This window comes from Crocodylus porosus, unplaced genomic scaffold (assembly GCF_001723895.1).
Source record: "Crocodylus porosus isolate Cpor-Errol unplaced genomic scaffold, CroPor_comp1, whole genome shotgun sequence".
Classification (NCBI taxonomy): domain Eukaryota; kingdom Metazoa; phylum Chordata; order Crocodylia; family Crocodylidae; genus Crocodylus; species Crocodylus porosus.
In genome coordinates, this window is record NW_017728897.1 from 172,665 (window position 1) to 200,564 (window position 27,900).

General features: G+C 44.8%; 1 protein-coding gene across 1 annotated transcript in view; it reads right to left on the bottom strand.

The window, feature by feature from the left end:
- Window positions 1-4,619: 4,619 nt before the first annotated feature.
- The window catches only part of ADRA1A (adrenoceptor alpha 1A), a 27,621-nt gene continuing 4,340 nt past the window's right edge, over window positions 4,620-27,900 (bottom strand). The window contains exon 2 of the mRNA XM_019556555.1: window positions 4,620-6,200. Within this exon, the coding sequence (XP_019412100.1) occupies window positions 5,680-6,200 (521 nt within the window). The 3' untranslated portion in view covers window positions 4,620-5,679. The remainder of the gene's footprint in view (window positions 6,201-27,900) is intronic.

Here is a 27,900-nt window from a genome sequence, read left to right on the forward strand (position 1 = left end):
CTCACCAGGTGCTGCCCAGCAGAGGGGCAATCTCCACTGCCCCACACTGCATGGGGGGCTCTGCCACGAGCCCCATGACCCCTGTCCACTCCTCCAGCACCCCCACCCGCCCCAACTCCAGTCCTTTAAGAAAAAAAAACCCTGAACTCACCAGCTCCTGCAGCAGCCTCAGGGCTTTGGTGGGCTCATGCAGAGCCCCCCACGTGGTGCGGGCCAGTGGGAATTGCCCCCTACCAGGCAGGAACCAGTGAATCTGGGGTTTTTGGGGGGAGGGGTTTCCACAAAGCGCCGGAGCTGGGGTGGATGGGGAGCCATGGGGAGTGGGGCTGGGACAGCAGGGAGGGTCAAGGGGCTCATACAGAGCCCCCCCATGCAGCATGGAGCAGTGGGGAGCAGCAGGGATCACCTCCCCCCTCCCCCCCCTGCCAGGCAGCACCCGATGAATCGGGGCTTTTTCTTTCAAAGTGCCAGGAGCGGGGGCGGGCAGGACAGCAGTTGGCAAAGCTGGGAGAGCAAACAGGGGATGGGCCTGTGTGATTTGGAGATTCGGCAGCAGCTGAATCTCCAAATCAGACTCGGCCAAATCAATTCCGGACAGTGATTCAAATCACCGAATCAAATCCCTGTCTCCCGAATCGGCCAAATCCAAAGCGAATACTAGCCACTTCGCACAGGCCTACTTGCTAGCAATGTTCTCATTATGAAAACGTGACAATCACTTTCAAAGTATTGCAGAGTTCAGGTTTAGATCAGATGAGAATCCGAAGTATTTGAAGTCTATAAGGCCGCAGAACTTAGCTTGGACTTTTGAAAGAACAAGATTTGTGTATGATATTTGCAGCTCTTCCCCTTCTGGTCTGGCTTGAAATGCCAAGAAAATAAACTTTGTATGACATTTCAACACACCTGGGTTTAAAATCCTGGAGAATCTTAGAAAAGGGTCAGAACAGCTCTAAAGAAGGTTGGTTTTCTTCCACTGCAGGTGGACACTGCCAGAAATCAGGGCTAAATGCTTTTTTGAAGTTCAGGTATGGTCATGGTCCAGGGTGTTGATTCTAATATTAAACTATATCAAACATTCTGTAGTTTTTCTAATACAGTATTCATCCGGGAAAACTGAAAAAAATGACTGTGTCTACTTAATCCAATCAACTAAGTGGGATTTCTCACAGCAAGGAAAGCTATAAAGTGTTGTTTACTGACCTGTGGAATACAACAAAGTTTTGATGAACTGGAAAGCTGGAAAACTGGAAAGGAACTGGGAGAACATCTGTTCACTGGGGCACTCCACAGGAAGACAAGAGCTAATGGACACAAACTGCTGGAAGACCGTTTTAGACTGGACATAAGGAAAAACTTCTTTACCGTCCGAGTCTCCAGAGTCTGGAATATACTCCCCACAGAAGTGGTGCAAGCACCTACTCTGGATATCTTTAAGAGATGCTTGGATGCTTATCTTGCTGGGGTGATGGAGTTGCTAACTTCCTGCTACTCGGGCAGGGGGCTGGACCCGATGATTTCACAAGGTGCCTCCCAGCCCTAATGTCTATGAAATCTATTAAATCTACAGCATTGCCTTCCCTTACAACCTAATTTGGCTGTAATGCAGGGCGACTCACATATACGGTCAACCTCTATTTATAGGAAGTATCTGTATAAGTGGAATGGAAATGAATTCATGTCTACAAGACTAATAACTATACCGCTAAGTCAAATGATAGAAGGACTAAACAGCAGCATTAATTATGCTTGGTAACCCTGGTTTACACTCTTCCAAAGCACGTACATTCCTAGTCATGTTAGAACATGGCAGGTGGTAATCATTGTGCTGCTGTCCCAGGCTGGAGAGAGTGGCATGCTTGCTTAGTTGGGGTCAGTAATTTCCACCCAAGTGGCTGATCCACAGAGAACGGGAGCCATAAGGAGTCAGGGGGTGCACCAGCATACTCAGGGGGGTGCACCCGTGTCACCACTGGATGTGGCTTTACAAAGCCTTGGCTAGGGTGACGTAGTTAACTGGTCCTGTTTTCAGCAGAGGGTTGGACTAGATGTGACCTCCCGAGGTCCCTTCCAACCCTCATTTTCTATGATTCTATGAACTATTTTGTCTGGAGAAGAGAAAACTGAGAGGGAATTTGATAGCAGCCTTCAGCTCCCTGCAAGGTAGTTCCAAAGAGGATGGAGCTAGACAGTTCTCAGTGGTAGCAGATGACAGAAAAAGGAAAAATGGTCTCAAGTTGCAGCAAAGGAAGTTTGGGTTAGATATCCAGAAAAACTCTCTCACTAGAAGGTTAATAAAGCACTGGAACAGGTTGCCTAGAGAGGTGGTGCAATCTCCATCCTTGGAGGTTTTTAAGGCCTGGCTTGACAAAGCCCTGGCTGGGATGATCTAGTTAGGGATGGTCCCTCTTTGAGCAGGGAGTTGGACTAGATGTGACCTCCTGAGGTCCCTTCCAGCCCTCCTTTTCTATGATTTATGAAAGCAGATGCTGTCATGCTGTATGGGTTCACCCCTAAAAGTCAGCTGCCACATTGCAAACTCAATTTGCTGTGAACAGATTTTATTCTTACAGCACCTGAAAAAAAACACACATAAAACATGTATTTGAAGTAACTGGTGGAAGGAAAATGGAAGGAACACAAAGGGCGCATCTACTTGTCTCCCTATGGCAACATTGCTCCTGCACTGTGTACACGGTGCACAATTAGTTTTAGCCACTAGGGCGCACTAAAACAGGGGAGCACACCACTACGGCAAAAGTAGCTGCTGCTCGTGTAGACTCACGCAGTTGCTACATCACCGTAGCACTTCGTATGGCAACTTAGCATGTCGCTACAGTGACCTAGGGTGATGTGTAGACGTGCCCAAAGAGTATCTGAAGTGCTCTTGATCAATAGAGCAGAAAGAAACCGACAGTGTTATGAGATCTTTCATGCCTCTTAGGTCTTGAGAAATCTTTGAATTAAACTCATGTTCTCTGAATTGACACCAGCTATTTAGTGCACTCAGAGTACAGCTGCATGGAAATGGAGTGTGAAATTTTGTTGGCCAGTTTAGCTTCTGTTTATAAACTGTCTACCAAAATTATACTTTTTCCTACATTCATCATTAAAAATTGGCTAGTGATACAAGGTCTGTGAATTCTTTTTAACCAGACTAACTGAGAGATCTTTGATAGCTAAGACAACGCTGGCCAGATTTCTAAAGGAACTGAAGTAGCTCAAGAGGCAGGTGTGTGCTTTACTAAATACAACTACCTACTGAACAAGGTTAGGCACTTACCTCCCACTGAAAATTAGGAAATAATTCTAACTCCCTTAAATACTCCTATTGACTTTACTGGGCATTTATCTGCATCTTTAGCTGCCTAAATGCCTGTTGTAAGTCTCATCCCCAAGTCTGATGATACTTTGCCTGGGAGTTTCTTGAACTGAAAACATTCTTCTGTATTTTGTTCTTACCTGTAGAACTGATTTACACTAAGTCTGCTTTACAACCTGATGCTGATTTACACTAAGTCTGCTTTATTTCTTCCTGGCCACATAAGAAAGTCTCAACATGGACATTACATCTGCATTCATTTTGCAGTAGCTTTACTGAGAGCCAGAGGTCTAAAGCAACCTGAGTGCATTTGAGAATCAAGCCCTTGAAATGCTAATTTTGCAGTGTTTCACAGAACAGCTGACAAGGTCCAAATGACGCTGTGCATTTGCAGAAGGAAACAGTCTAAGTTGTGCATAACTGAAAGACATTGGAGAATCAAATACCATCAATATGAGGACTAATTACTGAATGAGAGATGAATGAATAGTGATTCCTCATCAGTGATGTCCAGGTCCCTTTTCAAGGCCTTACCCTGCAAAACTCCCAGTCACTCCTTTAGAGGCTGAGAAGTCTCCATCCACATTCAGATCAATGGGTATCATCTAGCACCTCACAGGATTGACACATGAGCATCAGGAAAGCTTTGTGCTTTGTGACAAGAAAGCTGCTTTATTACTTGGCAGGCTCAGTAGGTAATTATGTTATTTCCTAATATTGTACAAATAATTCCTCCCATCATCACTTCCAGGTGCAGAGCTGTTTATTTGTTTGAATAACTAAGGTAAAAATCACTCCAATTATTCTCCTTCAGGATTCCCAGTCAAGGGCAGGAGGAGAAGAGGACTATTTTATCTCATATATGTTTAACTTCCATTGATCCGAATAGAAATAAGGGGCCAATTCTGAGGTGGGAGTTTCAGGACCTTACTATGGGAGCATCAAAGGAAGGATGCAGTAAAGATCTGCAGTGCCGCAGCAGTAAAACATCTGAATATCTTCCAATGATTGCAATACATCAACATGCCACAACCTGGCTACTGCAAGTACCTGGAACTGGAGGGGTTTAATATGTCAATAGCCCTTTGGAGGCCTTACCATGACTAAGAAAATAAAATGGTGCAAAAAGATCACCCTCAAGATGCATAAATCTCACCTGGATACAGGTATTTTTGCAACTTAACTAAGGTGCAAAATCCTTTTAAATGAACCTGGAAGGACTGAGTTCGCATTTTGTTTGTTTTTAAATTTTTTTTTAAAGAGGAAACTCTGGCAGATTTCTTTTTTTTTCCCCCTCAAATGAGGTGCAGTGCAACTCTTTTGATCATGTTTTGCTTCGAGATGGAGTTTGCTGGAATCCAGAATACAAAGTGGGACTTAGGGCGGTGCTGCCAAGCAGGGCAAAAGCTGAGGGGATGTTTCCATTAAATCTGCAAGCTGAACTCACCAAAACGCCAACATCGTTGAGGTCAGGCCAGGGAATGCTGTCCATTACACGAGGCTATGCCCTCCACTGGTATCGCTCACCATCACTCCATTGACAGTGAAGTGAATGATGCTACACAGATCTGCACCAGTGGAGGACATGACCCAGCGTGTGGTCAACTCCCTGTTTTCTTCAATAGCCCGGGATGCTCAGTACCTCACAGGATTGGGACTGGAACTGAACAGAGGCACAAAACAGTTGAAAAGCCTTCACACATCCCTACTGAATACCCCTGTTGAAGGACACTCCAAGATACGTAACGTTCTGTGCAAAGCTTTCCCTTCCCCAGGCCCTCAGCTTGAACTGCACTGAATCAACAAGTTCAGCCTTAAAAAATAAATAAATAAATAAAAAGAGATCATAAAATGGCTCTAAAATTAGAGCCCTTTGAAAGCATCCATGCCAAAAATCACTAGAATATTTTATGGTACTCATTGGGACTTCCTCCCCTCTGTTTTCATTGAGCTTCAAAACCAGAAGGGTTGGAGCTGTAAAATAAAAAGTTACAGTGGAAAAATAAGGCCACTAAGCAGCAAGGAAACATTGCTGCAATCATTCCAAGTGGCCAGATGACTATCATGTCTGCAATGCCCATTGAACTCAATTGTAAGATTGCCAGCAACTTCACTGGACTTTGGATCAGACCCACCACCACCCACTGAAGTTAACTTCAGTTCTCCACACATCTCAAGCTGCTTTACAAAGCTAAGCTGTTGACCTCTGTGCTCACCGTACTGCAACCCCTACCCTGAATTCCCATTAAGAAAAGTAACGTAACCCCCCACCAGCAGCACCACCAGGTTGCCAGAGCTGAAAAATCACATGTAAAGATTCCTCCATGACCCTTCCTGCTAGAGCTCTCAACCCCTTTTTAGACCTCCTCCCCATTCTCACTGAGGGAGATGGTGTGTATTTTAATGGTGGGCACTTTACGGTTCTCCCGGACAGTATTCCCTGATGTGCCAGTACAGCAGCATGCCCTTAGGAACCCTTTGCTCTTTACTTTGGCAACTGTGCAGCTTGACTGGTCCTTAGAAATTGCACTTTTTGCAGACATGCTTTCCACGGTGGAGAACATCTTCCACTCGCAGACCCCATCGGATTTGGAAATCTTATAGAAGGTTTCCCCAGAGCCGACAGGGATACGGACCACGTCCTTGCCACTTCCCATGGCCGGGCTACTTGGATGATTGAGGTTAAAGCCAAAGGATTGCTTCTTGGTAGACTGCTTCCTCAAGGGGCACTGAACTCTTAGGATGTTCTGGAATGCTTTTTTAAACTCTTGACTTGAGCACGGGTAGATGATGGGATTGATGCAGCTGTTTAAATATCCAAGCCAAAATGTTATTTTAAAAACTGTGTCCGGGGGCTTGATTGCAGGAAAGAAAGAACCTGGAATGGAAAAGATGTGGAGCATTAAGGCAAAGCCAGTGAGACATTGTAGATAATCAACTGGAAAAAAACAAATAAAGCACAGGAAAATAAAATTCAAGGCTGTTTGGTTGCTCTGACAACAAATAACTCACAAAACCTCTGCTCTCCTGGTGAAAGAGAGCATCTTAGTGTGCATGGTGTTGAACAGTCATATGCATGGTATCTAACTGTTCCCAAGGGCAGGTTCTACATATCTGCACAATTAGAAAGGCAGCCGTAATTTCATATGTCGGTTCTGCAGAGTCCTAAGGCAAGCAGCTGCAAGTGTTGACATGAAGTGACTTAGGGGAAATTACTTTCTCCCTAGAGATGTAGCACTAGACTGCTCAGCTAAATAACAAGAATACTCAGAAGATAACGGAGTGGGATTTGATATGCAAAGGGAATCACCACTTCAGGGATCAGATCAAATACAAAAGGAGAATCAGTCAGTGGTTCACTTTCTGGCTGATGTTCCTGAAGGAACTGGATACTTCTGAACATCCTTAAGATATTGTTGCATCATGGGACTAATCCATTCAATTCCCCTTTACTTCAGTGAGCAATGGATCAAGCCCCATGAACTGTAACTACATAAACGTGATGATACAATTTAGTTGCCTGTAACAGGAGGGCACTGTACTTGATGGCCCAGGAGATCCCTTCCAGTCCTAAGTCCCCATGAAATCTATAAGCAGTTTCTAAAGGTCTTTAGTTGACCTGCGTAGAGAGTGCCTAGAAACTTAACAGAAGCTGCTAGTGAACTGTAAGGATGTTTCCCACTTAAGTAGCTTAAGGAGAAAAAAGCAAAGTCCTGCACTGCACCTCTGTCAGCAGATATCAAAGCACTTTGCAAAGGCAAACAGTATTATGCTCTCTATTTGACAGATAGGGAAGCCGAGGTACTGAGGGAGAAATGACTCGCCAAAGGTTACCCTCCAGATCAGTGGCAGAACTAGAAATTAAAACCAAGGCTCTACTTTGTAGGCAACACCATCTTTCTTTGTTGAGCTCTGGCCAGCAACAGGGAACACAGTGGTTGAGAAATCACACTTCGGCTCTGCTTTCACTTCCAAAGGAAACCCAGTTGGGAGCTGAGAGGGTGGTCAGGGACACAGTTATAACAACAGTGGGATCCAGCTGTATCTGCTGGGAAAGAATGTGCAGATGTGTCTATGGCAGGCACACTGACCTGACAGCTCACTCCTTAATAACTGAATAAAAATGCAATTGTTCCCATGACTATGATCTATTCATTATTTACTTCAAAAATCCTTCCACTAAAGAAAGCAGCCAGCAATTCAAGATATGATGTCTCCTGGGATCTGTGAAAGCCACAGACCACAGCAGCAATTTGTATGTGGCCAACAACAGGGCACAGAACTGCAGAAACTAGATCAAATCAGGGGCACATCTAGTACAAGCATGTTATTTCTGACAGCAATTAGCACCAGCAGGTTCATCAGAAACTGAAAGAATGGCAGCAGGAAAAAGCTGTAATAGCCTAAGAAGGGCTTTCTCCCTGATAGCCATTAATACAAACTCTCTTTATGCTGTATTTATTTAAACCATAAGCAGAACTAACTGTATATCAGATATTCACAACTGTCCTCAGCACCACTGATTACAGGTACAAGGTTAAATGTAGTTGGTTTATTACATCCCTCCTGGGTTGCAGTAGACTTCCCCTTCTCCAAGCCAAACTTCTACATTCAGGTGGGCCCCTTTATTTTTGGTACACAATACCAAAGAAGGGAAGATTAGATTTTTAGGGGAAAAAAAAAAAAATCACTCATAACCAGGGATCCTGTTTTTTTGTTCACTGCAGGAAAACACAGATTTTCTCACTTTAAGGAGAAAACCACAGATTTTTTTTCCTTTCATGGAGAAAAGCAGGGAACAGCAGGTTTCCCCTTGCAAGCTAGCAGAGTTCCAGCCTGCAAGGGGCTGGAGGGAACGGGAGGAGGGCAATCAGGCAGGGGTGTCACGTGCATGTGCATACAGGCACGTAGCAGCCAGGCAGCATGGAGAGCAGCTCCTGGAGCTCCCTGTAGGTTAGTCTGCGGTGGGACAGATTGAGGCCCCCATAGCAAGGGAGGGAGGAAGCTGGACAGGGCTGGAGGCACTGCCCAGCTGGGGCAGTATGTGGGGCCAGGGATTTGGGGCCCAGGGCCAAGGTGGGAATGCAGGACCATAGGGCCCGAGCAGGGAGCAGGATGGAGCTGCAGGCAGCTCTTCTGGGGGTTAGCATTACGCACACTCCTGGGGAGAAGAAGGGGGGACATGTGCTCCCCAGATTTCCAGGGGTGGATGCAGACTGCCCGCTACAAGCTCAGGACTCCCCTCCCTACTCCCCTCCCCGGGGCCCAGGTGTAAAGTGAGAGGCACCGGCAGGACCGGAGGGCTGTGCATTGGGAGTGAGGGGCAATGGCATGGGCAGGGCACTGACATATCAGGGCTGCTCAGTCCACATAGTAGTGGGGGGTGGGGGGAACAGCCACAGCTGGACCCACATCCTGGTAAACAAAGGGGGCAGGGGGAGCTCTGGTTTTCCATGATAAAAAACCCAAAATCAAATTCCAAAATGTAATGGTACTTAGAACTTATTTTATTAAGTGATTGAGGTACTGGTAGGCTTCCAAACTGCTTTAAATTTGTAAATATATCAATAACACATTGTGTTCAACTGATACCTATATAGATAGTGGTGTTTCATTTTAAATCATGGAAAACACGGATTTTGGGTTTTTTTAATCAGAGAATCTGTGGTGGGGGGGGATTGAGATTTTTAAACAGAGAAAACCAGGATCCCTGCCCATAACCACATTTTCTGTTCATTGTACTTGGAAACTGATCTCTAGTTCCCATCTTGGGGTTAAATAGTTATTATTTCAGAAAAATACTGAACATTTGTCATCACTGCTGTATATATTAAATGAGTTGCCTCGTGCAGATACCTGCCCTCTATCTTTTTTCCCCATGTGGAACATGGACTGAGCATGTCATAAGCCCTGTTTGGCTATTTAAACTAGAAAGTATTTGTTAGCTCAACCAGCTAAGAACAGCACTTTTAGATCAAGATAGGGGTTCGATTCAACTGGTTGCTATCCAGTTCTGCATGAGGAAGGACAGCTGTGTGTCCCCTTATTGATCACAAAATATTTTCCATGCATTTTACTACATATTTCCAGCCTTTGGCTGAACCCAGACTTTTTGCCATGGAAGGAGAGTAGACAGTGAGCAGCTATCCCAGACATACTAAGAGAAAATGTTATTCTACAAAGAGCAGAACAATTAATCTGAATGACTTCCATGTAATGAGTGATGTTAATGATTTTTTAAATTTCATCAACTATTCAAACATCCACAGAAACGCCTGGTATGGGGTAGAGGAGGTTGCGGCCAGTACCTGGGCTGGGCCCAGCAGCCTTCCCTGGGCTCCTGGGGGCCTCCTGGGGCTGCAGTGACAGCATTCTGCATGTGCAGGGCCTAGCTGGCAGCTGGAGCATGGCTCTGGCCAGTCAAGCTCTGGTTTTGGGCAGCGCATGCACATGGCAGCAGCATGCGCTGCCCAAAACCAGAGTCTGACTGGCCAGAGCCATGCACACGCGGATTCCTGGTATCAAGAAAAAGCACACCGAAGAAAAGTGGCATGATACCAGGATGTTCCTGAAAATATGCAGCACGGAGAATCAAATCATGTGTATGGGGTGCATTTTGCATGGGGTACACAGAGTGCATTTTGCAGCACCTCAAAAGCCTTTGAGGCTCAGCAAAGAGCACATGCGCACTTGTGTGAACATGCCCATATTGTATTCAATTCAGATCAAAACATCAGTAAGTACTTAATGTTAAATAGTCTAAACTGGACTCAGCACATGCTCAAGGGATTTACTGAGCTGGGGGCCCATGATTATCAAATATGTGTAGGCCCCCAAAGATGCTGACAGAGAGTTGTTCATAAGGTTTCTTTCTGAATGACCGTGGAAACTAGCCATTGTAACAAGATTCCCCCCAGCTAACTTCTTGTTTCTTGGAAATTAAAATAATATTCTGGATATGGAATTATTCTAGACTGCCAAAATAATGGTTGCTCTGGGAATCTGTGAGTAACAGGAAAGCTGATGGGACCAATTTCTGTTATAGTCCACCATCACAAAAAAAAATCCCTAGCATGTTTCCAAGGGAAAGGTTATTATTATTATGATGATGCTCCCACTTTAATAACATGACCAAAGAATCCCTAAGTCAGTAACTAGCTTGGACAACACATCCTGAACACATGCATAACTTCCCAACTTCCCAGAAAACATGATTTGCTTGTTTTGGTTGTTACAGACAAGTTTTAATAAATAGGCCTTTTAGCACTGAGAAGTGCTTCCTTTCTCCTCCAAGAAAACATAAGCATGTTCAGATTGGAAGAGAAATTGGGGCAGATTGTGCAATTCGTAAGGTTTCCCAGCAAACAAGTATTGGTCACGATCATTCTGCAAAAATCACATACACCAATGCTGCTAGAGAAATGCATTAAACCAAGACAAAATATCTCACATCGTAACTGAGGTTTGTGAGGGTCAATTTAACCCCCAAATTTTGTCTGCCTGTCATGTCCATTCTTTGCCCAACTAAACCTGCAGAATTTAACACTTCCAACACCTAAGAAGTTTGACACTGAATCCTAACTTCAGTCTTTCCCTCCTCATTAACTATGACAACAAGCAGTTCCTCTACTTTACAAGTCTCAGGAGAGCCTAAAAATGGATCTGAAAGTATGGGCAAGATGAACAATTCGTATGTGGTTAAAAGGGAGAAATGCTTACGTGCATCAGCTAATCTGCTTTAACTGTTGCATAACTGTCCCATCCTTTGATAAGTGGAAGCTAAACCACAGGTAAGCTGTATCAATGTACCATCCATTTACTATGGGATAGGAGCAGGCATGGATTAACTGACACGGTATGTGTCCTCCCCCTTTAATTTTGTATGGCACATTTCGCTGTCCATACCTTCTGCATCTTTAGAGCATCTGATGCTATCATCTTCTGGACACACGTTGAAACTGAACCCTAGAAAACTAAGAAAAGATTTCTGAGCTGCATATAGTGAAGGGGAACTCTCTTGATAAATTTGTGCATGAGAGAAAGAGAATCAAAGTCTTGTCAGAATAGTGCAAAATGACTGATGACTTTCTTTCTCTTACTCTGCTTCTGCTGAATGCAGTCCCCCCTCAAGCACAAAATAATTTGTTCCTGCTAAAACAGCAATCCTCACTCTCTAAACTGAGCTGATGAAGGAAGGGGGCACGCTGCAGTCGAGGGAGAAAGGGAAGGTGTGGCAGAGCGAGCAGTAGCTAGCTGATAAAGGATCCCTTAAAAAAATGGAGCCACCAGGTGCAAATTAAAGCAGCCAAGGCTGTTCAGAGATTCACTAGGGATTGAGGACCAGAGGTCTGTAAGTGATGCCCTGACAGCTCTGCTGAGCATAGAGACTTTTGCCCTTCATTTTCCAACAGCTATACATCCAACTGCACAGCACAGTTATTCCTAGGGCACTGAACATTATTCTACATTGATGTTCCTAGTACAGTTAAAACATTTCAGATCACGTTTGCTATTAGACAGCTTTAATCCTTAACCAAATGGATCTCCCAAACTTTTGTGCAGAAGAAAGCAGATCAGTCTTTCAATGCAGTGTTCAATTGCAAAAGAGCCCGGAGTGAGCCCTGTGCCCAGATGGCCATTAACGGTCTCCTTTTTCTAATGACACTCACCTCAACATAGCCATTGCTTTCCCATTTAATGTCAGTGTAAAAGATAAGAGAAAACCAAGCCCAGAAAGTGTTTTATTAAGTTAGTGTAGCAATGAGTGAGAAAAAAAAAATAACAATTTTCTGTTCACTATGACTTTTGACTCACTTTAGACAGAATGCTAATGGCCTGCCAAAGTCTGGTAAAAATAGAAAACAGCCATGTCAAACTCAGTCTCCTGCTCTTTCGGGGGTAGGTTATTAATGTAACCTTTTTGGTTGATCAGTGTAGGGACTTCCTATCTTGGAATGACACAGTGTAAATGACGCATACATGGAAATAGTGTGAACAGTAAGCAAATATTAGTGGCTGTAGAAGCTACTAGCCCTTATTTTTAATTCATGCATTCCCTTGGTAGATGCAACTCATATTTTGAAACTAAAATGTTGTTTTCATTTCCATGCACTAGACCAGAAGTCAATGACACGTTGTAATTTTGGAGTGAGGTGAAGGAAGCCCTAGCCCGTTTACTTCGTTATTGTTGGATAAGTGTCCAGAGACTAAGTAAGAGGTATGTGAGCATTGTAAAGGAATGTCACTGGTTGTGTCAATTTAAGGGGAATGACAACTGACTTTTTAATCCAAGGCTAAAACCACAAAATAATGTATACCAGTGCAAAATGAGTGCCAGCTGCCTTGCATCAAAACAGAAGCATTTCCCATTCCCTTTATACCAGCACTAATCACTTGCAACAGATCTTAAGAAATAGTGCATCAGACCTACTCCAAGTCCTTGAGAAATTATGTAGTGAAATCTAAATAGCCTCTCAGCTGCAGATGTGTAGTACTTGTCAGTACAGAGTTGACAGTGGGCACTCTTGACTGAGTGTTTGTATCTTTTGTTGCAGAAATACCGCATTGGTCCTTATTAAAATCAAAAAAGGGTTATATTGCAGAGCTAGCATCTGGACAATGTACCCACCCCAAAGCTTTGGGTATGATGTTTTGATCGTAAGCACTGGGCAGTCCCATTACTAAGATCTAGATAAGCATTCATTTCTGGGGTTCTGAATCAGATGCATCCACGGTCACTGTCATTATGCACATCTTTTACAATGAAAAGACACTGCTGCCAATTAAACTAGACTCCAAGGGAATGCATGGCTATTTCTTCCCCATCTTCACAAAAAAGATGGACATTTCATTTGCCTGCCATCTACAAGTACTTTTCTTACAGATCCTATATTCTCTGGGGAGATTTTATCCATTCCTAACTCTCCTGCTGGATTACACCCTCCTCATAGGGAAACAGGAAGGACTATGCCAAGTGTGATGGACTTCCATCCTTTGCGTTTTAACATGCTTAATGCACCAAAGGGTAATGGAGCACAAAAAAAGCAGGGTAATTTTTATTCTGTAGCAAGTGAAGTCTTGATAAGATTAATTCAATCTCCTGCCATGATTTCCCTGTCCTGCCTGCCCTTGAATAAGGGAATCAAAATACCATTTTTAGCAGAAGCTAGATACAAACCCTACAGAACTAGAAACGAGTATGACTTTCGCTACCTATATACAAGGCCTACTGGTAAATATAATGCCCTACTCCTCTCTCCAAATGTAATCCCACAAATCAGTGAAGTGAGCTAACACAGGGTGTGTCTACACAGCAAGCTTATCATGCCATGCAAGGAACAGACTAACAGTTGCTGATACTCAGCAATGCTAATTAATCCACCTGAAGCAACCAATTTATGAAGCAGCCTGTGTGGAGTAGCACAGCATTCAGAGGTGCCAGTGCCTGGCACAGTATATTTGACTCACTCCAGCTGCATGGCAATACCATAGCCTCCCTGGTTCTTATTTCTGTATACGATGTTGTATTGAAAAAGTCTGACAGCAAATATATAACAACTTGGTTTCAATTTGCTAGGTCAGGAGTTCCAAAAGTCTTTCATATAATGTAATCTTTCCATGACTATAGATTCCCTTCCTACTCATATTGGAAAAAGGCAGACAGAGTTTCATGGGCTCCTGAAACTGCAGACATTGCCAGGCTGAGAATTCACAAAACCCATGGGGCTTTCTTGGAGGCAGGATTCAAACAGCTGAGTTTTAGTAAGAGTTATAAGCACAACTCAATCCATTAAAAGAAATAAATACAAATTATTATAAGCCTTGTCAGTTAATTTGCCAGTTAAACATTTGTCATTCCTTGACCCCAGAATGGGAGGATTGAGGTTTTTTTCCCCTCATTTGAAGCTCGCGTTCCTATATTTATGCCTTTGACTTTAGTTTGCGAGACATGTGGGGGGAGCCAACAGCTCTGTTTTCTATGCATGTTCTGCAGATTAGTATTAATTCAATCATGAAGATGTAATCTTCTTCCCTGAAAATCAATCAGAAGTTATAAAGTTGCTTGCTTATGGCTTATTCAAAAATCAGTACTGATATCAAGTATGGATAAACTGACGGAAAAAGCACAATGGCATATATTGAACCTAATCTTCTCAGTCATTTAATACAGTAGTAGCCCATCCACTATCATAAGAAGTAGCATGAGATTTAGGAGCTCTTAAGTTTGCCTTCTCAGGGCTTCATATTACTTAAATCCAGCCCTGTTATTAAGTGCTCTAGTGGTGGTCACTAGGACTGGTGTGGTGTTGTCTGTGATTGAGCACCCAGAGAAGATCAGCACAACAGAGAAAAAAAAAACAAACAAACAAACAAAAAAAAAAAATCACCAAATATAGTCTTTTCCTTTGCCCTCAGGCTTAGAGAGTTTTCACTGAACTTTATTCCGGGAGCACACTCTCACTGGCTTTCGGGTTACAAAGAAAATATGCCATGGAAGAGAGAGAGCGAAAGAGAGAGAGTCTGAGTGTGAGTGTGAGTGTGTGTGTAGTTATTATTATTGCTTTGAACGGATCACAGCTGTGATCTGTACTTTTAATGTCCCCAGCACATCTCACCCAGCTCTTGTCTTATGGAAAGTCTCTTGCATGGGAACAAATCTATGATCAAAGCAGCATTGAAAAGTAGGAAACGCTTCAGCTTTTTGTACCATGAAATCAGTGTAACACAAACAGAAGGGCTGGCTATTGCTTGGGCAGGATGGGCATCTGAAACTGCACTTTTTCGTAAGTTGGGTGGAAGTGAAAATGCAGCTGAAACTGGAAATGCCACTGGAGGCTGAGCGTCTGAACAGGCAACAATAACACTGTTAAGTTACACGGGTTTTGTAAAATTAGGATCCAGCGTGAACGCACAAACTGCACACAGCCACCATTTGCTCATCATTTTTACTTGTTTTTAACAAAGACGTAAAGACTGGTTATAATGGTATGAACATGCGTCTAACCAGATCCTGAATTCTGAGATTTGGAGCATACAGGGGGACGCGTGTTTCGCTGGGGTGAAACTGAGACTGTGTGGGAAGCTGGGTTGGATACTGGTGTTAGAACCAGGAAGGCACTCTTTGCTCAGATCTACAAAGATCCCCCGTGTCTGGGTCTGGATTTCCTCTGAAGTGCTATCATCCGCCCAATTCTCTAAAATGCTGGCACTGTACATCAACATCTCAAATATGTCCTAAGCAAGCCAGTTAGTGTTAGATTTACTGCCCAGATTTGCAGACTCAAAATGCTCAGAGAAACACCTGGAGCCAAAGTCAGCTTGCATTGATAGCAATATAAATCTGAAGTGACCCAACTGACTTGCAAATCAATTCAATGTAGCCCCTGTGCCCATGATTACAGCAGAAGTGCTCTCAATCGTACTGTTGCAACTCTTATAATTTTATTGCAATAGTTGCTGTTCTTCCTAAAGCCCCAATTTCTGAAGTCATTGGATTGTGACAGAATCCAGGCTTGCATTTTTTTTATGCAAGCTTCCAGACCTATTGTTTTCAAAGAAAAGCTTGAAGGCTTGACACCTAAAAGCCTCAGAATAAAATCAGCTCATTTCTTTAAATAATCCCACTACTTCTAAGACAAATCTCATACTTTTTCCTGGAACTTGGAGGTCTGACTCACAATAGCTCAACATCTGGGATTGACAACACTGGCATTTATACCCCCAGAGCAGTTATCAAGATTTGTCCCTTCAACTTCTGAACTAAACTAAAATTCTGAAGCTCTTTGTGACTGGTACATCACAACTTCTGTACTGCATAATGCTTTCTGAAAAGCACTCTGACATTTGAGACAGCCAGAGGAGAAAGACGTTCCTCTTGGCTCATGCCCTCTAGAGGCATGAGTATGGTGACTCAGTCATCCATATACAAGATAAGAATATTTTAGTGGTAAAGACATGCCTTCTGTTTGACAGGTGAATTGTATAGGAAACCCAGAGGAACAGAGCTTAAGTCACTCCTACATAAGATGCAGAAGTTGTTTAAAAACTTCCTCCCCCATTTTCGGGTCAAAATATTACTACTAGGATCCGCTCTGCAATTTGTTTTGTAGGGTTCCTGATTCAGTGCGATGCAAAGATTTAAGTTTAAACCCCAGGGTGAAATCTCTGTCCCTTTTATGCCCAAGGGCATTTTTTCATTGACTTCAACCTGGCCAAGATTTCATCCCAACACCAACAACACATTTCCAAACCACGCTTAGGAAAAAGATTCCCCTTGTCATTAAGGAACTTGCCAAGAAAATAGTCCGGCTGTCATCCTTTCCAGCGTATTTTCTATTGCTATTCAATAGCTACACACAGATACAATAAACTGAAGGGCATACATGCTTTCCCTTTACTGAGCTCCTGCCACGCAACTCTGCAGGAGCCATTTGGTTTCTTTGTCATTAAGGGAACATGTTGAGATGCTAATATGGAGGAACTGAGCTCTGAATGCCGCCCTCGTGTCTAGAATCCAAAATATTCTGATATGAAAACTGCAGGGCTGGCCTGCTGAAACCATTATCCGGCTGAGAGGGAAAGTAACAGGGAGGAAGCTCTCTTCCTTACTCTTTTAAAACAGCCCTTCTCAGGGAAAAGCCTGGGCCTGCTATTCCCTGCTCCGTTCATGGCAGAGAGTGGGAGAGGGAGAGAGTGAAACCTCCCCTGTGCTCCTTTTTGAGATTGCCAAATTATGTAGAAGACAGGGGGGGGAGATGGGAAAGTAATGCACTGCCTCCCCAAAGGAGAGTGAGAGCAGAGCAGAAAGTAAGTGTTATTTCTGACTTCCTTGTGGGCTGTTGCAGCTATCTGCCACCCTGGAGACCAGGATGGAAAGCTGCTTTCACCCAGCCCGCCATAAATAAATAAATAAATAAGTCTGTCTCCGTTGATGCATGGAGACCTCACTGTCCTTTGTTTTAGCGCCTGACCCTTGCTCAAACTTCCCACTCTATCTTTGTCAACCACCAGAATAAGTTATCCCTGTGGCAAAAAAAAAAAAAAAAAAGCAAAAAACTCGCCCCCTCACAAAAAAAAAACAAAAACCCAGCCTGTTTGTATCACCAAGACAGTCAGAAAAGACCTGACAAGAGCTGTGATAATGAAGCTTATAAAGGCAAAAAAGAAAAGGGTTTTTTTGGCCTGTATAGTTTGAACCAGTTTTCTGAACAGAAGTCAGGTAGGACTATATAACTGCGTCTATACTGCAGCTTGTGCTGGTATAACTATGTAAAATTTGCCACACAGCTACCCAGTATTTCCATGCAGAGCCACATGTTTTGTTCAAGGGGATGAGGTCTGTGACAATGCATCCTTACACCAAAAGTAATTCCCAAGAGTTAAAAGCCTTAATAGTGAAAAAGTAACTGCTGGACTTTGATATGCTCATTCATACTTAGAAGGCTCTGAGTTCACAGAGGCCACACTGACTTGAATTAAACACATTTTGTATTAAGCTGCTAAACTCCACAAAAAGTATATTACAATCCAGTCATCATTGGCTGCTTTTTACTGAAAAAAGGTTTCATGACATCACTGGGTAGTTTTCATGCAATAGAAAAGACAACTTCTGGAGAACATTATGTAAGAGAAAAAAAAACACAAAGTAAATGTGGAAGTCACTAATAGCAGTTATTTTATGGTTTCACGTAAGCTTTGGCAGTAATATTTTTACTATAGGTTGAGTTCATGCTGTTAAATATGTAGTATCCTGACAACCAACATAACTTTCAGAAAGGGACCCGACTTGCTTTTTCATAGCATAGGACATTTCATGGCATGACATGGGAACAGGATTACAGCCATAGATCTGAGTGAAACTCTCTCATAATGAAACTCATGAAGTGGGGAGAACATGGTTTGCTTTGTCCTGCTACATTAATTAAAGTTTGGGATGTGGTTCCCATAAAGCTGCTGTTCAGTTTAAGGGGTTTGGGTGACTTCAAATCAGACAATATCCAGAATTTTCAGTTGGGTTTCACTTTGAGGGCAACTCAAAGCAAGCCTCTGTAATGGGGAATGAGAAACCAGGCTCACCCTCCTCACCCATAAAGATTTGATGTCTCCACTCATGTTCAAACCAGGTATTAATCAATCAAGCTGGAGTCAGCTATAAACAGACAAGCCCCTTGCCTCTAGAAATCACAAAGCATTTTTCAAAGGACAGGGCTAAGCTTGCTTTACCTGCCTCTTAAGGCTAGGGACAGACATTACACATAAACGGTTTAAGTGATCAGAAACTGGTTTAAACCTGTAACAAAACAGATGTTCAGTGCACATAAACCAGTTTGAAAATGGCTGAAACTGGTTAGAGATAAGCTTGGTTGAATGTAGTATCAGATTTAACGGATTTGGCTCAAACTGGTGTATGCAATGTCTGTCCCAGACCCCTTGCTGAGTCCCCCAGCATCCTAGCATGTTCTCTGGGCTGGGTGAAGCTCTCTGCTCCATAGCAAGGCTGGCCTCTCCCCTCTGCTCCCCAGCCAGAGCTGCAGCAGAGTCTTGTAGGTACAGCAGGGTCTGCTGGCTTCCCCTGCCCCCGCACCACTCGCTGCTTAAGCAGGGATCCCTTCCTCTTCTCTCCCACAGCACAGACCATAGCCAGCATGTGGCATGCTAGCTAATGCTGTGTAAGGCTGCAGCAGAGACTGCAGACACAGCAGGGTCTGCCTGGCTTCCTCCTGCCCTACACTCCCCACCCCCACTGCTCAAGCAGGACATCCCCTCCCTCCCATCTCCCACAGCACATTCCCCAGGCCCATGGACCCTAGGCATGTAGTCCTACAGCACACACCCCAGGCCCATGGACCCGAGGCATCTAGCTAATGTCAAAAGGTGTTTGTTTGCATCTATCTCGAATTTCACCGAGGCAGGAAGACAAAACAGTGACTGCTTAGGGCTGTTTGGAGCTAAACAGGTCAACCAGTAAGCTATTTAAGAAGGGACCTCAACGTCATAACTCAATGAACATGAGTCACCAATGTGATAAGGTAATAAGTAAAGCTAACCACACCCTTTCTTGCATAAGTAGGTGCAACACAAACAGGTCTAGGAAGGCAATACTTCCCCTCTACGTAGCATTGGTCAGGCCACAATTGGAGTACTGCATCCTGTTTTGGGCACCGCACTTCAGGAGAGATATAGATGGCCTGGAGAGGGTTCAGAGGAGGGCCACCCATCTGGTTAAAGGCCTACAGAAAAAACCCTATGTGGACCAATTGGGAGACCTGAACCTCTTTAGCCTCCACAAGAGGAGGCTGAGAGGTGATCTTGTGGCCATCTACAAACTCATCAGGGATGGGGGGAGATCATCAGGAAGTAGGGAATGCAATGTTTACCAGGGCGACAATTGGGGTAACTAGAAACAATGGACACAAGTTAAAAGAGAGCAAATTCAGGCTAGACATCAGGAGAAAGTTCTTTAAAGTGAGGGTTGCCAAAATATGGAATAGGCTTCCAAGGGAGATGGTATTGTCCCTTTCCTTGGAAATATTCAAAAGGAGATTGGACAGACACCTGGCTAAGGTCATCTGACCCCAGCACTCTTTCCTGCCCAGGGCAGGGGGTCGGACTCAATGATCTAATAGGTCCCTTCCAGCCCTAATAACTATGAAACCGTAAGTCTGAAGTAATGGAGAGACAACATTGTTTTGCTAAACAGGTGATAAAGATTGTTATCACTATCAGCCCCCAGCTGGCTTGCTCGCTTGTCAGTTTGCTGCCAACAGTATGATGAAGCAGGGAGGGAGATTTAAAAGCGGCGTATCATCAACAGATGCATGCACTGCACACACACTCTTGCCTCAGAGTGCTAGCCCGGGGCAGCCAGGAAAAGCCTGAGACCGTGCAGGCAGACCTCCCTAATCAGAGAGTGCTGCTGGGGCCTGGCCACACCCACCTCAGCTCAGCCCTGTGGAAGTGAAGAGAGGGCTGCTCTAACACCCCCTGACTTTTAGCCTGAGGCACTGCAGGCATGTGCCTGAATTTCCTCAGTCCAGAGAGAATGTCTGTCTGGTTTCAAACCAGTTCAACCGAACCAGGTTAGGCTAATCTGAAAAGATTGAATCAATTCAGGCTCAGGCTTTTTGAACGTCTGTCCCTAGCCCAAATGTCACATCTATATTTTCCCTTTGAAGGGCTGCATTGTTCTGAAATGGCACCCTCATACTCCACTGATCGGGACACTGATGCCCACATGGACTCAGTGGATCAGGAGCAGAGGTGCCAAGTACATGTGGGGGCCAAAGGCCCTGGCTCTCCTTGGGAAGAGGGCTGCCACCTGAAATGCATAAAACCTTCTACATGTCTTTCATACTAGTTCCCCCTGCCCCGGCATAAATAAAAGTTAAAACCTATGACCAGGAGCATGACTAATGAAAGAGATGTAGTGTAGGTTGCAAGGCAGCATGACATGTTAACAGTGTCCTGGTTTATCAATGCCTTAAGACTACCATGTTTGCCCCCCATTAGACAGGACGAGTGGCATGGGTGTGAAGTAGACCAGAAACAGGAGGCAGAATTAACCAAATTGTACACTTCTGAGATCATCCAGAATTCCTAGAAGCCAACAAAAAAGCATTCCTCCCAGAGACAAGCTCCCATATTCCTGTTCAGAGTAAACAGTTAATGAGTCTTCATTTCTACAACCTGTGTCAAGCTCCAGTATTTCCTTTCTGGGTTTCAGTAGAGACAAGAAGCAGGATGAGGAACCTCTTCAGAGGAGGTGAATCACAAGCAGAAATTGTGACGAATCACAAGCAGAAATTCCATCAGGAAGTCAGCTCATCCTTGAGACTCCTGGCAGTCCTGGTAAGCACCCAAATGGCTGTACTCCTACAAACCATTCTCTAAAAGCATTAGACCCACCCACTGTAATCAGATGGGGACTGGTCAGCTTTAGTGACAGGTCATTAAAGTAACTGTCACGGAGTGGGGCCTGCGAGCAGCCATGAGCTCGCTAGTGCCCCCTGCCGTATCAATTAAGGTGACCCTCTTCTCGCCCACCACGTCTTTGATCTTATGAGTTCAGTAAGGGAGGCTGCCTACTTCCACCTTGACACTGCGCTGGTATTACCTCCGTTCCAAGTGGGGTGCTCCAACACCCCCAGCCTTATGGGCAATATGTGCCTCCTACCTCCCCTTTAGCATGCCCCAAGCCTCGCAGCTGTTCCTGGACGTTACTCTGTCCTTGCCCTCCGGCGCCCTCTCTGGCGCCCCTTGGGCTCGTCCTGCCCTGGTGCCCCTCTCTGGCACCCCCGGGCCTGTCACTCACCTGGCACCCCTCTCCAATCCTCCTGGGCCTATCACGCCCCTGGCACCCCTGGGTTGGTCACGCACCTGTTGCCCCTTTACCCGCGCCCCTGGGCCGGTTAAACAACCTGCACCCTGCTACCGGAGCCTCTGGGCCGGTGCTGCAACCTGCACCTCGCTACTGGCGCCTCTGGGCTTGCCATGCCCAGACCTCACCCCAGTGGGTCTTGTGGTTTTCCCCCGCTCCTCGCCCTCTCTGGAGCCTCTCGCCCCCTCTTGGGGCTTTTGCTGCACTTCCCATGCTTCCCGCCCCCTCTAGGGCCTTTTGCCGCACTTCCCGCCCCCTCTAGGGCCTGTGCGCCCTTTCGCAGCTGGGGCTACAACCCCCACGCACCGAGAGCCTCTCCGGCACTCATAGATTTCATAGACATCAGGGCTGGAAGGGACCTTGGGAGATCATCGAGTCCAACCCCCTGCCCAAAGGGCAGGAAGTCAGCTGGGGTCATAGGATCCCAGCAGGATCCTATCCACTGGTCATGCTGTGCCCACTGTGGCACTGCTCACTGTGCCCTTGCTGGGCACCGGGAACCCCCAAGCTACTGGGGAGCCCCCGTGAGGCCTCCTTGCACCCCTACAGCCTCACCCGGTCCTCCGGTATTAACCATAACAAAACCATGAGCCAAGCGGCTACAACACAAACAAGAAGCCTACCGGCTTATAACACAAAGTCTGCTCTCACTTGGCTCTTAGTCACGACCCCTTCTAGGGTTCTCTCTCCAGTCCATATCCTCAAGCAGCCAGTCTGGGTAGTCAGGCTGCAACCATCCCCTCAGCCGGCTCAGCTCTCCTGCAGAGCTCCTGCTCCTGCTCCTGCGGCTGCCAGAAGAGAACTGTCGGCTAGGCTCCAGCCTGGGCTGTTTATAAAGGCCCGGCCCTGCCCCCTTCCGGCCACATGACCTGCCTGGTTGCCCCAGCAACTGGCACCTGGGCTGCCCTGGTGATTGGCAGCTCTCTATTTCCTTTTAGACACAGGGCATCCAAGTGCCCCCGTGACAGTAACGAAAAGGTATCAGCATGGATTTGGAATTGCACAGCATTTTTCATGCACAGATCTCAAAGCACATTAAGAAGCATGAAGCCTCTGCAAGGTTAGAAAATAGGCCCATTTTACAGATGAGGCAATTCAGAGGGAGATAGGTTAAGAAATTTGCCCAAGTTCATTTTTTAAGAAACTGCATGGCAGAAGTGAGAATGGAAGAATTCAGCTCTCCTAACCATCAGTCCCATGCTGTAGCTCTAAAAATATCCTTTCTTAAATGAGTCTTTACATTTATTTATGTAAATTAAAGCAAACTCCATGATACCCTGCTAATTATACACCACTTGCATGCCTCATGTCCGTGTCAATGGAATGCTTCAGTGCTGTTGCATCACTGGCACACCAATCACAGACTACCACAGCATGCAGAGGGACAGGAAAGGTTTTTTAAATGGTTATCACCAACCAACAGGACTGGCAGGGAAGTAAACAAATGCAGGGAAGCTAAGGCAGAACCAACTAGTGCAACACATGAAACTGAAGTGACTGGCTGTGAGATATGTGAATGTGCATACGAGGAATCTGAAGTTACTTTCATTGAATCTGTTCAAGTAAAGCTATGCATGCATTTTCAGTGTGCTTCCAATATATTCCATGCATGCCAGCCTGGCAGCACTCTTTCCATACTTGTGGTTGGAGTCATTTTATTTCAGAATACCTTTGGAAAAATAAAAAAAGGTGTTAAATTGTGGAAGAAAAGAGATGACTGTCAGGGTGAGAAGGCAGTCCACCAGGCCAAGGTTTACACTAAGGGAAAGAAGGCACTGAGACACTTGGCATGGGGGAAGGGCATGTGAGAGTGGTGGGACCCAAGTGGATAGGGGTAGCTTCTTTCCAACCACCTCCTGAGGACTGAATCATAACTGGGAGGAGAAGGCTGTTCTCATGGCGTAGTTATGAGCAGGCATCAGCCTGTGCCAAGAGCAAGGCAAGCAGTGAAAACATTTTAGGGTTTCTAAGCAGCAAAGCAATCCATTCAAAGGGCTAATTTGTCCACACTCCACCCACAAAAAGTGAGCCAGGAGAAAGCTGGGTGCATGGGAATCATGATCGACTTGTCTAGTTTTCCTTTGCAGAATCTAGGGAACGTCCAAGGCTAGGAGCTATGGCTCCATCTCCTTGGGCATTTCCAGGCTCAAACAATGGTTTGCTATGAAATGTTTTCAAGAAAGTTCTGCATAAACAATGCAGCATTTCTGCAAGCGCCAACATCTTAAATGTTTTGTCTGCATAAAGTGCTGTGTCCAGTCGAATGTAGTCCCTTGAATTCAGAAAATTGATATCAAGACAAAAAAAAATCCTGCCCAGCTGTTCTGGAAACACTAGCAAAGAAACCTGAATATCCTTGGCACTGAAGCAGAACAATTGCCATCCAGCATGTCCCTGAGAGCCCAAGTCATGTGATTTGAACTCACTTGCCTGTCACCTTCTGTCAAGCCCCTTAGGTCTTTCTCGCAAGGCTAAGTCTACATTCAAGACAGGCCTCTACAGGCCTGCTTGTTTACAGCAAAAGCTATACCATTAAACATTACCTAAGCTTCCCCATAGGTTACGAATGTTTTTTGATTGCACTGCTGCTCCCTGTTGTACCAACAAAAGCAATCCGGTATATAAGCAACCACAACGATCCATACCCACTCACTATGGACCACAAAATACATCTATTCTATGGCTAGCTTGATAAGCCAGCACCCCAGCCAAGTCAGAGAAGTTTGTGATCTATTCTGCACCCTGTATCATAAGCATCTAAACCATCTAAAACTGCCTGGAGCAAAACAGGTCCTCACAGCAGGCTTTATATAAATCTACCCCCTCCTAACAGGACCCTCTCAGCTTAGGTGTTTTCCATTTCTTGTGGGATCCTCTCCATTCAGAGTTGAATCAGATGGCTCTCTTCCTCCTGGAAAAGCTGAGACAACACAGAGCAACCTGTGGCTGATTATTACTAACTATCCAGCTGAAGCCGAGAAGAAAAGGTTTCCTTAGAAGACTGGACAGGCTTAAATTATTGCAGGCTCTGAACTGGGGAGTGGAACGTGTGCTCTGGTTCCGTTTCTCTTCCACTCCCTGCAGCGATAACTGATCCAGCTACCCAGTACGAACACATCAGTTACTAAGGCAGCAAAAAGAAACCTTCTTCCAGGCACCCGCACCCATCCTCCTTCACCCTCTTGCAGCATGTTGTGAGTGGGCCAAATGCCTTTCTAGTTATACTCCTGAGTTCCAGCCTTGATTTCCAGCTTACCTGGTTATGACTTGACTTGCCTGAACCAGGCAGATATCAGAAACGCAGGTGTTGAGTGCAATATTAAGTATGCCCCAGGGCAGCCTTACCACTTCATTTCCAGGATTGGCATACATGGAACAAGAGCAGGTGGACAATACACATTTGTACTGCAGCCTAACTGAGCAATGTGCTGCATCCCAAGTAGTTCAAGCCCTTTGCTCTTGGGGCTTGGAAGGGCAGCAAGACTTTATGGTTGATAGTGCTAGTAAGCTCCCTTCTGATAGAAACTTAGCTTTCCTCCAGTTCTAGAGGAAGAAATCACTTACAGAGATTTCCTGGTGCTTGCAAAGCCACATCTTGTAGAAACGTGATTTTTCTAATAAATACGAGTTCTAGGAATTTTTGAAAGCTCACTTCATCAGTACAGGCCTAACCAGAAAAGTAGCGACTGATATTCAGTAGAGAGTGCCTGGAGTGCTGTCCACACATTCTCAGCACAACACTAGTATTTTCCAGTGACAAATACCATTTTTTTTTTAAAGTAATCTTTTTATGGAAAATAATCTGATGTAATTAAACTGACTTTAGGAAGACAGCTCAGGTCCAGGATGGATTCAAAGACAACACTGTGCAGCAAGAGCCCAGTGATTAGCATGCCCATCTGGGATGCTGGATACAAAGCCCACAGTCTATCTAGCCCCTGCTCTGAATGAGGCAGGCCAGAGAGACCTGAACCTGCAACTCCTACATCCCAGACTTGACTCTGGCCCAAGGCAGAATAAAAACAAATGCCAAAGCCATGCAATTTTTCATGGAACAGGATTCTTGTTTTCTGGCCAACTCTGAGAGCCACAGAATTCCCATCAACTCCAACTGGGTGTGCAAACTCACGGCATATCTGAAAACCAGGCCCCAGAGTTTCATTCCTGCCTCTGCTGCTAATCTGCTTTGTGAAACCAGGCAGGTAACTTCCCCTCATTTCACCTGAGTTTCCCCATCTGCAAAGTAGAAGATAATTATGTTTATTTGCCTTTGGAAAAGGCTCTGTGGTCCATGGATGAAAACCCCCATTCAAATTCATCTATGGAGGGGCTTGTGATAAAAAACAGGTAGGAAAGTTCTGTCTGGATTGAGACATGCCAGTGGTTTTGTATGAGATAAGTTACTCTGTGCTGCATTTCTACTTAGCTTTTTTTTTTCTTCTAACAAAGGAGGCAAACAGGTTTTGAGAAGACATACTATGTGATTTTAAAATAACACAGAAGCCACATAAAGATAGGCAAACTACCCTTCCCTTATAAGGGATCAAAGATACAGAGACAGATTTCCTACCCCTAAAGCAAATGAATCAACAAGAGCAGCTCTATCTGGGCAATGACTCTTGGGGATGAAATAAGACTTGTGTATAATGCAGTCTCTTGAACCCTTTTGGGGTATGTTTAGGGCATCTTGGCAACCAGCATTCCAACATAATGATACCCAGGGCAGCCTGTCCTGTCAAGGACTCTCCCAAAATCTTTTACTCAAATGCTTTCCCAATAGTGGCAGACGACTCCCAAGTCAAAATTAGAAAGATCCTGCACCCATTGACATTTATGTAGCAGCAAAAGCTAAAATAGCTAGTGATAGTTAATTTAGAATCTAGAATTTAGTTAATCTACAATGCAAGTAATAGTTATATTCCCACTCAAGAATTCAATGGGAGAACATCAAAAAAGCTATAGAAAGGAGATCATGTTCCATTTCATCCTGTCAATTTTTAGGGTAATTTCCATAAGATTCTGTTAAATATTTCTTTAAAAATTTCTACAAAACCCTCTTGGTGTCTTGCTTCTTATAGAATATATAGCTTTTCCACAAGGAAAACAATGGAGACTAGACCATTCAAGGATAATATTTAATTTTCTAGAATATCAAAACTGAAGTTTAGGTAACAATTTGGAAGCCATGCAAAATCAGTTTGAAAACACATTTTCAATAGGGCTGTGCAAAACGGCACTGTTCCATTTTGACTTGTGTTTCGACGGAACAGCATTTCAATTTGAATTTTGTTTCGATTCAAAACTGCTGTTCCGTTTCGTTTTGTCGAAACAGTTTTGCTGCTTCGACATCTCGCCCATAGGATATAATGGGGAAGCTCAAAACAGCCTATAACTTTGTCATTTCTGGCCTGATTTGAATGAAACTTGCAGAATTGGTAGCCCCTTCTGAGGGCATGAAGCCTGCCAGGTTTCAAGGAGATAGGTACAGAGGCTTGGGGGAGATTTCACCTCAAAGTCTTGAAAGCAAAAAACTTGAGTCACATGAATGTGTTAAGCCACAGTGGGGTCAAAACTCCAGGTATGCTAGCCCCTGCTGAGACCATCAAGCCTGCCAGCTGTCAAGGAGATCAGTGAAGGGGCAATCTGGGTTCTGGGACCCTGCACCTCTAGCTGCTGACAGGCAAACCAGGAACACAGCCCAATAAGTGACCCCAAGCAGAAAGCAGGGCAGTTCAAACAATGCTGCCCTTTCTGCAGTTTTTTCCATCCCTCCCCCAAAGCACTGGGATTGGAAGAGACCTCAGGGAAGGATGACAGTCACCGGCCAGCTACACAGTCAACAATGAGAGCTAGAGCTGTGTGAAATTTCATGGCCATTTTGTTTCAACATTGTTTCAACTCATTTCGAGCTCAAAACAGTGAAATCAAAATGAAATGAAGGGCTTTGAAACAGCCTCAAAACAAAACGAGGCTAGTTGAAACGTTTAGAAACTTTCAAAACATTTTGAAGCAGCCAGCAGCTAGGTGGTACAAGACAGGGGAGAACCAAGGCTGTGCTCCCAGCAGCTCCAGGCTCAGCCAGGCAGGGAGCACAGTCCTGGCTCTCCCCGCCTCCCACAGCTGGGGTGGGAAGCCAATCACAGCACAGGGGAAGCCAATTACAGCACTCCCCCCCCCCCCCCCGCTGCAATCCGGCTGGAGA